At 47.1% G+C, this 12,061-nt stretch overlaps 2 protein-coding genes across 17 annotated transcripts in view; one reads left to right on the top strand and one right to left on the bottom strand.

Moving 5' to 3' along the window:
* The window catches only part of SH2B3 (SH2B adaptor protein 3), a 40,049-nt gene extending 35,255 nt beyond the window's left edge, over positions 1 to 4,794 (top strand). The window contains exons 3-8 of one of the 4 annotated variants that reach the window (XM_057527123.1): positions 25 to 126; positions 209 to 300; positions 385 to 479; positions 579 to 793; positions 883 to 1,054; positions 1,928 to 4,794. In XM_057527123.1, the coding sequence (XP_057383106.1) occupies positions 25 to 126; positions 209 to 300; positions 385 to 479; positions 579 to 793; positions 883 to 1,054; positions 1,928 to 1,971 (720 nt within the window). In that variant the 3' untranslated portion in view covers positions 1,972 to 4,794. Of the gene's footprint in view, positions 1 to 24; positions 127 to 208; positions 301 to 384; positions 480 to 578; positions 794 to 882 lie in introns of all 4 variants that reach the window. The other 3 variants (XM_057527122.1, XM_057527121.1, XM_057527120.1) reach the window with 3 other exon arrangements.
* The window catches only part of ATXN2 (ataxin 2), a 135,871-nt gene that overhangs the window by 3,468 nt on the left and 120,342 nt on the right, over positions 1 to 12,061 (bottom strand). For 7 of the 13 annotated variants that reach the window (XM_057527117.1, XM_057527118.1, XM_057527110.1 and 4 more), the window contains 4 exons: positions 10,141 to 10,286; positions 9,237 to 9,464; positions 6,841 to 7,009; positions 5,362 to 5,986 (listed from right to left, as the gene is read on the bottom strand). In XM_057527117.1, coding sequence (XP_057383100.1) covers positions 5,958 to 5,986; positions 6,841 to 7,009; positions 9,237 to 9,464; positions 10,141 to 10,286 — 572 coding nt within the window. In that variant the 3' untranslated portion in view covers positions 5,362 to 5,957. Of the gene's footprint in view, positions 1 to 4,253; positions 4,323 to 5,089; positions 5,230 to 5,361; positions 5,987 to 6,840; positions 7,010 to 9,236; positions 9,465 to 10,140; positions 10,287 to 12,061 lie in introns of those variants that run through there. The other 6 variants (XR_009005102.1, XR_009005103.1, XR_009005104.1 and 3 more) reach the window with 2 other exon arrangements.

Raw genomic sequence — 12,061 nt, 5'->3', positions numbered from 1 at the left:
TGAATGTCTGCCTTGGTCTCCTAGAGTTCAAAGCCCAAGCTACAAGCAGCCTGCTCCAGCATCCAGGAGATTCGGCGATGCACACGTCTTGAGATGCCTGACAACCTCTACACCTTTGTGCTGAAGGTGAGTGACAGCTTTCCACACCCGGGAGGAATAGACACAGACCTCAGGGATCCCACACAGCTCTCCCTTTCCTCCCTGCCAGGTGAAGGATCGGACAGACATCATCTTTGATGTGGGAGATGAGCAGCAGCTGAATTCATGGATGGCTGAGCTCCGGGAGTGCGCAGGCCAAGGGTGAGACCCTAGGGCCCCACTCCTGGCACAGCTTTTACTGCTCCTCCTGACCTACCCAGATTCTTAACCCCAACCCTTCTCCAGCAGACTCAGCACAGACCCAGAGATGCATATTCCCTCAGCCTTAGAGCCCGGCACATCTAACTCTCCAAGGGGAAGCACAGATTCCTTGAACCAAGGTGAGGGGTCAGGGCCTTTGTCCTCCGGTATGTCAGAACTCAGCCCAGGACATAAGGCACACACAAAGGATCACCATCACCCGTCTCCTTCTCTATCAGGTGCTTCTCCTGGGGGTTTGCTGGATCCAGCCTGCCAGAAAACAGATCACTTCCTGTCCTGCTACCCCTGGTTCCATGGCCCCATCTCCCGAGTGAAGGCAGCTCAGCTGGTTCAGCTGCAGGGTCCTGACGCTCACGGAGTGTTCCTGGTACGGCAGAGTGAGACTCGGCGTGGGGAGTACGTGCTCACGTTCAACTTCCAGGGCATAGCCAAGGTATGGGGCGAGGCAGGTGGGCCGCACCCTGGCCAGGTTCAAGGCCCTTAGGGGCCAATGCCTGAGCCTACCGCCCTCCTCTCCTGCAGCACCTGCGCCTGTCACTGACCGAGCGGGGCCAGTGCCGCGTGCAACACCTCCACTTCCCCTCGGTCGTGGACATGCTCCACCACTTCCAGCGCTCACCCATCCCACTCGAGTGCGGGGCTGCCTGTGACGTCCGGCTGTCCAGCTATGTGGTAGTCGTCTCCCAGCCGCCAGGTGTGACCCTAATGCCCCTTGATAAAGGGGGTGGTGGCACTGGGAACCGAGACCTCGTGTTGTGTCCTTCCAACACTTGCCTCCACCCCGTTAAGACTGACAGTGTGGTCTCTCTCTTGGTCACTTGTCCCCCAGGTTCCTCCAACACTGTCCTGTTCCCTTTCTCCCTCTCTCGCTGGGATTCAGAGCTGGGCCTTCCCCACCTTAGCGCTTCTGGCTGTCCACGGGGGCTCGGCCCAGAGGGTCTCCCAGGCCGGTCCTCACCCCCAGAGCAGATCTTCCACCTGGTGCCTTCGCCTGAGGAACTGGCCAACAGCCTGCGGCACCTGGAGCCCGAGCCCACCAGTCGAGCCCGGGACTCGGACTATGAAATGGACTCCTCCTCTCGGAGCCACCTGCGGGCCATAGACAATCAGTACACGCCTCTCTGACAGGCCTCCCAGAGGCCCCCGAGGAGCACAAGCAAGCAGAGATGTGAACTTCTGAATGTAACTTTCTTTCCTTCCTTCCAGAGAGAGATTTAAGGGACACTGTTAACTGTTCATTCCAGTTTGGATGTGACCCTTCAATTAGGCCTGTTAAAGGGCCTCCTAGAAGTTCCATTCTCACCTGGCTTTCTCCTTATTGTTTACAGATGTAGTTCTTGTTCGTGGATGTCGCCAGCTCCTGCCCTGGGTCCCTAGGACCAGGCCCCATCACTCTTAGAGGGGGCGGTGGGGTGAGGGCCAGAGTTGGCAGTGGAAACTTGTTCTCTTTTTCACTGACACTGTCCCAGCTGGCAGACTTTCTACTTGGGGAGGGGGGAGGGGGGCCCATCAGGAAGCCCAAAACACTAACAAGCCCTGGATTCTCCTGTGGTTTTTCCCGTTATAGCTTCAGTCCACGTGGTGGGTCTGCTGTACCCAAGCCACAGGTGACAACACCTATCCTGCTTCGACTCTCAACTTTAGGACAAAGTTCTGGCAGATGGACAAGCTAAAGGTCAAAAATGATTTTAAACATTTTTACCTCAGATTAATTTTTCAAAGGATTCAGGTTTCAAAATTAAACCACTGCTTATTTCATTGCACTGTTTGAACTAATACCCACGTGATTTTTGTAGTCAGAGACAGCTATGCAAATCCTACTTGACCAGTTCCTGGTTCGAGCCAGCATGCCTGGCTTCCTTGTCTTTTGCATCCTCAGGACAGTCACCTGTTGCTGAGGAGCCACTGTCCTTCCTAAATGTAGAGAAGTGAAGTGTGTCACCCTTTCAGGGAAATTCAGGCAATTACTGAAATAGGAGGGTGGCAAGGAACAATACCACCCTGGTGCCTTATGAATAAAAAACTGGATTCTGGTTTACAGCAGCTTTATGGTGAGTTAAACTGAGGGGTAAGGGAGGGGCAAGCAAAAAGGAAAAAAGGGCTGCTGGGCCCTTTCTAGTAAATCCTTCACCAACGGGGCTGGCTTAGAGCCTCCAAGTGTCTAAAGGCTTATTAAATTATCCCACAAGGTTTTAGGCTCATTCTTGAGCCAAAATGGAAGCTAGGAATCTGGTGCCACAGCTAATGAGAAACTCCTTTAATAGCCCACAATCAGTGTTCTGTTCCAATAGTAACCACTGCTTCATCTGATGAAGCATGTGTGTGCATGTATACATAGGCACACATAACCTCTACCATGCAGGGAGGTCCTGCAGTCAAATCTCCATCTGTACTTGCCTTTCACAAGTGATACAATTCATAGGGGGCTGGCTCCTCCCAGAACTTTCATGCAGAGGCTCAGAAACAAGGGAGGCAGTGACCGAGTGGAGTCAGCTGCTTCTGGGTGCGAGCAGAGCCGTTCAGTATAGCCTCTGGGCTCATCGAAGTGGCTTCTAGGAAACTGGGAGTTCAGCACAGCTTAACATTTATAGATACATAAGTCAAAAGCTAAAATTAAATCTTGGCCTAAACTAACTACTTGCCTGCCTTATCTGGGGTGAGGCGTGTGTCTGTTCCCTCCAGCCATTCTCTGTACTCCAAGAGGTCAGAGGTCAGACTTCGGGAGGGGCAGGGAGGCCAGGAGCCACCTCTCTTCCACTTTTAAAACCAACACTCCTGGGACTTCCCTGGTGGTCCAGTGGTAGGACTCCGTGCTTCCCCTGTAGGGGGGCGTGGGTTCCATCCCTGGTTGGGGAACTGAGATCCTGCAAGCTGTGTGGCATGCCCCTCCCCCCACCTTATATATACAGATAAAACCAACAGTCCTGGGTGTTTTCACAGACGGTAAAGCATAACCAACCCTGATCTAGAGTTACGGTCTATTTCTAAGGGCAACATTTTCTACACATCAAGCAGGTCTGATTAATGAATGCTAAGCAAAGTGTAGACCAGGAGTTAAGCACTGTTTTGGATTTCTCTTTTACAAGAGAAAGCTCATCATAGAAAGTCAATGCTGACAAGTCACTGGTACAGATTTTCCCCTGTCTGCACAGGAAAGGGGCCAAGCAGACAATGAACCAAACAAGTAAGTTCCCTCCCTCCAACCAGAAGGGTAAACAAACATCTGGGATATGATATCCACAAGCCAGGGGCACTCACTTCTTAACAGTCTCTCAACATACAATTCTCAGGTAGTGCCAAGAGGCAAGCCAGGCACAGCAAGCCAGCAGCTCTGACCGACTGGCTACAAAGTACAAGCTCAGAATCTGTGACAGAGTCACCCACTTCCAGACTGCTTCAGTGTAAAATGTTCACGAAAAACATTTCTTTACTAAATGTGTCTGAGTTACCAGGACAGCTCAAATACATTCCGACAAAAAGGCCCTCATGGCCTGGGAAGAAGCGACACTAAGTCAATGCCTTTTCTTTCTGCTAGAGCAGGTTGAGCTGGAGGAACGGGAGCAGTGGGTCCCTGGGCTTGATGCCGTCACAGGCAGTGAGGCAGCAACCCTGACGGCTGCAGCCAGCCCACCGCAGTCATAGCACATTCCACCACCCTCTTTCCAGCCTCAATGTGACCACTGCTGGCAGCAAGAGGCCAAGCCGGCAGCCTCTACTGAGAGCCAGACTCTGAGTGCCAGTTGGACAGTAAGTATCACGAGCCCTCCAGTTGTCTCTAATTACAGACAACAAGGATAGCTTAACTGCTCCCAGCATCACCACTTCCTTCGCCTGACTTCAATGAACTTTTACAAACTAACAGTCACCAGCACCAAAGAATTAAGTCAACTAACCTGCCTTGAATTTTAGACCAGCAATCCATATGGCTTTATCTGGTATAAATCTTCTGCCTTTGATCATTTCTGGACCGTGTAGGAGAAAGGAATAGCAATCATTAAAATCTTAAACCAGAAAACACTATTTTTACATAACAGTTTCTTAACTTAAAATCAAGGCCTTGAACCCTTCCCTGAGGGTTGCCTTAGATTCCTTTATGCTATTATTCAGGGCTAAGTCTGTTATCACAAATGTCATGTGAGCGCTAACATCTCCCACAGGCTAGAGGAACTTGATAGTTTATTATCCACTGACTCTTAACAAGGACACATCTGACATCCAGTGTTTAGCGGAATAAGCAGCACATTGTAATGACAACACAGAAAATGGATTCATCTTGTATCATTATAGGCAGAAGGTATTTGGCAAATTTTAATGTATTGTTTATGTACTGTATAAGTAACTTATTCTTGAAGAATGCAAATTTTGCTAAAATGTACAAATTGCTACATGTGAATTAAAACAAAGTTTTCAGAATCTTGATTTGGTACCACAGTATTTAAAGGCTCTATCTATCTATTATGACTATAGTCTCTGCAAAACACTTGCTTTTCCTGTTTGTCCTCCTCCCACAAACTGAAGACATTAACAAATGCTTAGGGGTCTACAGGAGTACGCTATTTTGTACATCGCTGCATCTTTTCAGCCCTCTGGATTTCTTTATTACAGGTATGTGTGTGTGTGTCTGTGTGTGTGTCTCCTGCCCCCTACTGGTAAAACAGACAGATGCCTAAATCAGGACAACTTCTGACTAACTCATTTGGGTTCAGGAGATATTAAAAAGGAAGCTTACAGAATCAGCGTCAGGGTGAGGATGTGGACTTTCGGCACTGCCCAACTCTGGCCAGCCTTCCTCCTTCTGAAGCAGACCTCTAGCCACCAAAGAGAACATCTCTCAGTCTTGTCTTTTTCTAGAGATACCTTGAACCAGAACTAAAGGTGAAGAAGAAAAATCATTTGACAGCTAACCTTCGAGGGTATTAAGACAGCAGAGTCAGCCCTCCTGCCCTGATATTCAGTATCCTATAATGGAAATAGCTCATACAAACACACATTAACTTGATATCAGTTTTTAAAACTTTTTTTATTTTTTGATTTTTTTAAAGTTTTTATTTTATATTATCTACAAAGTAAAAGTTTTTCCCTTAACTTAAAACTTGAACCACTGTAGACAGTGATTACTTCATCAAACTTGATTTATAAATAATAATCCGTCAGTTTGACGGTAAGAATTTACTGAACCTTTGTCAAGTTTAGTAAAAGGGCGTTCCAAGTCTTGATTTTTTTTTTTTTTTAAAGCAGTAATAGCAGCAAGAATCACTCTTGTTACTTCTTTTGCTAGCTGATGATGTGTTCATGACTTTCAAGGGTCATTAAAAAATAAATAACTTCCAGTTTCAGCAAGCAGAGCTGGGGTACTTGCGGGACTTGGAAACAGCGTATGGAATTATGGAACAGCCCACAAGTTCCTAAATGCCTCTACTCGGTCCAAATATCTTCCACTGCAAGTGAACTGTTAGCATTCCTATTGGATGTTACAAGAAATCAACATATATTTTTTAAAAACAAAATAAATGAAATTCTAGTTTTCTGTGCTTCCAGTTGGTAGAAGCAGTAGAAGGGAGGAGGGAATTTGGCCTTTCGGTTCCTCCAGGGCAGCCTTACAACTGCTGTTGGTGGTGGGCTTGTACTGTAAAAAAGAAAAGTGAATATTTAAACAGAAAACTGGCAACACCGCACATTAGCCTAGTGTCTCTGCAGCACATGTCTGTAAGCTATCCTTGTGCTACCTGAACAAGACTCAAAATTTAATTCACTCTTTACCCTTCCCACCCCCCACATCTGTACCAAAAGGGGGAGAAGGTAGGTGGGTGGGTAGAAACAAACCAGTCAGACATAAAACCATTTCAGATAAAACTCCCAGAAGAGTTGTTGCTCATGGGGTACAAAAAAGGCCTTAACATATCCCCTCCCCAAATAATAGCCAAGCACCAGTATTGCTTTCAGAATAACAGGTTAGACTGTGAAATATCGCCATGGCCACCATCAAGTATTAGAGCACAATCACGGGGCATTCTCTACCTGTCAGGGCATAGACTGGAGCTAATACTATACTCAAAACCAATCCATACACAGCACTTTCTCATCAGTAGTAGTCTCCAGAGCTACAATCAAACTCTGCCATGGTAGTAACCCCCCACGTGTCAGACTGTTGGGACTCAGGAAGGAAAACACTGCCCTGTCCAACCTATCATAACAAGGAAGGCCAACTGAGTCCTAAGCATGCATCAGCTACACAGAATGCTGCTGCTGCTGCTTCTCATCAAGCCAAATCCTGTATACCATCAGAATACACACAGACTAGGCTCCCGGAAGCCTCAGGCCCTGACGCTGAACTGATCATCACAGTCCCTACTGTGTACACTCTGACGGGCTTGCTAGTTCTCAGATGCGGGGCTTGAAGCGCTGGCCCTGCCTGCCATTCGACCTGTGCGAGCAGAATGCTTTGGGGTGCCCGGCGGCCCCTGCACACACACGCCTCACCTGAAGGGTGCGTCATATAGGGGAAATGCGCTGTTGTCGAGACTGGAATGGGCTGTAGTGCACTTTGAGCGAGGGCGGCCTGGGGACCGCCGGGTGGCTGTGTCGTCATTAGCATCATTGGCGCATGGGCAGTTGGATGAGAAGGAACCATTCCTGACTGTACATGAGCCTGAAACAGAGAGCTCTTTTACGCATACAGGCAACATCTCCAGCTTAAACAACATGTCAACTGTGTCCCTTTCACTGGGTTGGGGCTCTCAGGAAAGGGCAACAGTGGGCCCTCAGGGCCCTTTCTTTCCTCTGGGGACATTCCCTAGTGGATCCCTCAGTTGACCTATAGACATGCTTCACCCTTTGGCAGATCCTGCAAGGCTGAGGGAGCAGGCACCCAGCGAGCCTGGGTAACAGTCAGGGCTGCAGTGTCCTAGCCTTCAACATTTCTGAGGACTGGATTCTATGTATGGGGCAAGGTCTTCACAAAGATCCCTGATCCAAGCGCAGCTTTCTCAAATTAATAGGAGGCTACCTGCAATGAGGCTTTAGACTCTGGCTTCCATGTGGGGCCTGAATAGTTTTACAGGTAACATCTCTTTCAAGTAAGAAAGCAGATTATTACATTATAAGCAGGGACTGTTAACTTCTGTTCTAGGTTCTCTTTGCCTTTCCCCCTCTGCTTCTTGCCTGCTCACCAGCACACCTCAGTGAACAATGAGTCAAGGCAGTGAGAAAAGACTCATGCCCCTTTGCTCTGCTGAAAGATACGCCGATAGAGCAGCAGAAGGAGTTGCAGTGAATGGCTCCAGTGAGGTGGGAACGGGTAATCTAAAATTATCTGGTCCAGCCCAGTGTCTCTCTGTACCAGGTGATAGTGAGTTCAACCTGGTCTCACTGTCAAGCTGGAAAGGTTTTAGTCAAGCCCAAATAGCTGGATCGCAGCTCTGCAGGGATTTGGCAGAGCCAGGAAGAGCCCTCGTTTCCTGCCTCCCATGCTGTGCACTGTTCTAGACCAGGATAAGCCTTGAATGAAATGCTGTTTTGACTCTTACATATTCAAAGGGACCCAGGGCATATCTGGGCTTCCCTGCAAATATTAACCTTTTTGCTCTTTCAGCACAAAAGCACAAAAGTGAGGTTTTAGGAACCCCAACTTACATGTAAATTCACATACCTACTTAGCCACCAGCCTCTGCTAGACATCTACAGGCCCCCTGATCTCATGAAGCTCCTGGTTCAGCCAAACCATGCTGCCCCACACCTGACCAAACCGGCTCCCCTCCCCACCATCAAAAGCAAATCATCCACTGCAGTGCGCCACACTACAGAACCTACACGTTTGCTGGGGAGAATGCCCAAACTTCCCAGAGCTGTGGAACGCTAGTTACAAGGCCGCCTCCTGAGAGTCAGCTCCAACTGAGCACCATCTCCAGCCCCACCACGCCAGAGCCTCAGTGGTGCACTGCTTGACATGAAACAGAGTTCAGTGAGGCAGTCTAACTGAGACCCAGAAGAGAGTTCTGTTATGAAAGCAGCAAAAAGAGACAACAAATACAGCCGATTCACCCTTAACAGCTCCAGGGAGGGCCTAAAAGGACAGTGTTGGAGCCCAACTTCGGTGCAGCTCCTTCTCCTCATTCAGACAATCCAAATTGGCCCTGGATTGCATTGGACTTTTGTCAGCAGCTGATGCAGAAAGCAACCACACCTTTCAACCTTTAGAAGCTTATGCTGGAGGTGAGCTCCAAAGGGCTTCCAGGGCTGCTCTTTAAGAAAAATGGGAACACCTGGGTGCTTCCAGCTTCAAGTTACACTGCACGAACGTACAAGGCCAAGCCCTTTCAAGAAGTACAACATATGGTCAAAGCGGATGTAGGAACAGCCAGGGAAAACAAGTACAGATATTTCTTAGGAACTCATGTGACTAACATTCAAGTGGTCAGGCCCAGCGTAGTCACCTCAGAGTTGAGAATTTGTGAAATCCCATCCTCCTTGCCAGACGCGCGCGCGTGCGCATGTGTGTGTGTGTATGTGTGTGTGTTGGGGGTGGGGAGAATATATGTATGTATACATATATATAGCAATGAAGCTATATAGACATAGCAAAGCAGATACAGCAAGGAAAGAATTAGGTTGCATTCCAGAGTCAAAGATATTTTTAAGGTCTCAGTTGGGAAACGTTAAAAGACTGACCAATCAGCAACTTCACTGATCCCATTACAAAACCACACAAACATTCATTTAGGGCCAGATCACATGTATTTGAGTGGAAAAAAGGAGACAAGCAAATGGCATCACACACAGGGGTTCCTGGCTTGAAGAGCACCTGGCTCTTTGCTGCTTATCTGACCACCTTCATTTCCTACTTGGTCTTCACAGAAAGTTGGCTAAAGCGGGTTTACCTGAGGTACATGGGCCATGTGGGGTGGATTGGTATAAGCCGGCTGAACATGAGAAGGATGAATCGTAAAGACGGTCTGTTGTGCTGTTGGGAAACTATTCTGTGGCGACTGTGTATTGGAGGCAGGTGTCATGGAAGGTGGGGTTGGTGCGAGCCCCGCATGGTAAATGGCTGACTGCTGCTGTGGACTGGCCAGATGGAGAGCCTGGGCGGCCTGGTGCTGATGGTGCTGCAAAGTAACAGGAAAGAATTGAGAAAATCTTCTTTAAGGAAGAGCAGTTTAAGGGTCACACACAAAGCTGAGTTTTGCATATGACAACAGGCTCCCTCTGGGCCTATCTAAGATGAGGGGCAATGGCAGGTACCAGAGAATATACAGGGAGTAGAAGCAGGGCTGGGGTGGGGGGTGCCTCCTGTTCACAAACATTCCTGTCTGGGCTGCAAGCCTGATTCTCAGCCTACAAGCCCTCAACCAGCAGTGGTAAAACAGAACTACTGCTCCAGGGGCCTGACAGATGTCAAAGAGCTCCTTAAGCGCCTTCTTAACAAACATGATTAAAGAAGCTAATAGGAAAAAACCAAAAACAAAAACAACAAACACCCTTCTCATGTAAACATTAGAAATGAGATTTTTAAAAGTCCCAAGCCAATTCCTTACTTTATGTTAGATTTTTCAATATTGGTTAAGTTTCCAGAACTTACCCCATCACCTTATTCTCAATATGTACCTTAAGGTGATTTAAACCTGGGGGCACAGCCTGCAGAGCTGTACACTGGCTCCATGAGGCAGGGCTGCTCGGTGTTTTGATCACGTGGTACCTAGCATCTTGCCTGGCACTGAAGAAAACACTCAATAAACAGAACGATGAAGCAATTCTGGTGAAGGTCTCTCAGTTCCTCCTTACCTGAACAGGACTGGGTGCAGGATGGCTTCCACCATGTTGGCTTTGCTGCTGTCCAGTGGGAGTAGCTGAAGGCTGAGGATGTGGAGTATGAGGGTGCAAGGTAGCATTAGGGTGCGCATACTGCTGAGCAAGGGAGCCAGTGGAAACTAAAGTGAAAGGAAAAGAAATGTGTATAATTGACAGGTGTCATGCTCTTAATCGCTCCTCTATGCCTCATCAACTTTCAGCTCATCCAGTCTTCTTGATGCTCAATGCCTAACCAATCTCTATATTTGACTCCATTTAAACCACCCGCTTCTTAAAAAAATGGGAAGTTACTGCTTAACAGTCAGACTAGCATTTTATTCATATAACATAGCTGTACACATTATATCAAAATCTAATTAGTTTAAATTTACTTCTAAAACAGTCACTAGGTTTCCTGAAAAGGCAACTTAAAAGCATAGACAGAAACAATTCAAACAATCCCCTCTCTGCGACCTGTCTCTGTCTCTCTGTCTCTCTCTCTCTCTTACACACACACATTTAGCTCAAGGCCATCATCTGGCTAACCTCACCATGCTACTGCCCTGGACCTGATGCAGTATCCCGTGGACACAGACTATATATACCAGGGCTGTAGTAAGGGGCTGGATAAGGTGTGTGGCAAGGTCAGGGCTCTATCTTCAGGGCCAAATGACCACAATCTCTCTCAGCTGATCATAGAAGCCACTCTGCCACTCAGTTCATTCTCTGGGCCTCCCGGCTCAAGATCTCTCACCTTTGCTTTATAAAATCTAGTAAATGGGATTACCTAAACTATGTAGAAAAACGAATTCCCTTCAAAGCATCCTAGCCTTTAAAAAGAATTTTACTAGCTAGAGTAACCTCAAAGGAAATACGATGAGCTAGTTTAAGTAAAAATGTGTTCATTAAAGCTAAGAACACAAAGCCAATTCTTTGTGAATCTCAGCACAGACCATACCTTGGCACAAAACAGGGATATGAGGTATAAATTCATTTGTTCATGTCATCCCCAAACAGCAATTTGAGAATCAAAAGCACAAGATGGGTTCATTGCTTCCAGTGACTACTGATAGCACACTGATACAAATCTAACCATGATGTGGCAATGAGCTGAGGACAATGTTCTCAAGATGTATCTCCTCTTGGAAGTCAATGTGTCAATTCCAGAACAGTTCTTCACATTCTTCGTATGGTGCTACATATAGGGGACTGATGGGGAGAAGCAAACACTGCTCTGGGATCAGGTACCCTAACAACAGCAGTCTAACAGGCTGGCTGCTGAGAGTTACCAGCATAGATGACTCTGGATGAGTCCAATGTAAATGTTATGCAGAGGGTTAGGCACATGAAACAATTCTATAATGCCTGACATTGTAGGGCCAAGGACCAACATTCCAGCCCAACTGGTCATCTCCTCAACTGTACATGTATCCTTTAAAGAGAGAAGGGTGAGGCAAAGAGCAGCGCTAGCATCACCTGTGCATCCACTGCCAACACCACAGTGGGCATCTATACTAAGTTAACTTCCAGATTAGATTAAACAAAGCATTTTGTTTATACACTGGGAAAATCCCCTAGCTGTAACAGTTAACATACACTGGAACATATTAACAAGGAAAACTGGCAACGTATTCTTTGGGTGTTTCTCAAGAAGTCAGTGACAGTTTTCTGGGACATGGGAAAATTAATGTGCTAACAGCTTTCTTGAGTTTCACAGTCCCATGAATCTATGAAAGTAGTCAGTGTCTTTTTTTCTAATTCATTGGCTTATTAAAAGGCCATTCTTCACCATCATATTCATTAAGTTAAGCTTCTGACCCCCAAAACTGTCTGGGCACTGACTTAGTTAGTCTAAAAGACTTGAGATAAATTTTGAACCCTTGTTCTTGTAAAAATCTTACACTTATTTTTCAAA

Source organism: Balaenoptera acutorostrata, chromosome 13, assembly GCF_949987535.1.
Source record: "Balaenoptera acutorostrata chromosome 13, mBalAcu1.1, whole genome shotgun sequence".
Taxonomy (NCBI): domain Eukaryota; kingdom Metazoa; phylum Chordata; class Mammalia; order Artiodactyla; family Balaenopteridae; genus Balaenoptera; species Balaenoptera acutorostrata.
The sequence above is the reverse complement of the archived record's forward strand: the minus strand, read 5'-3'. Positions and strand labels throughout refer to the sequence as shown.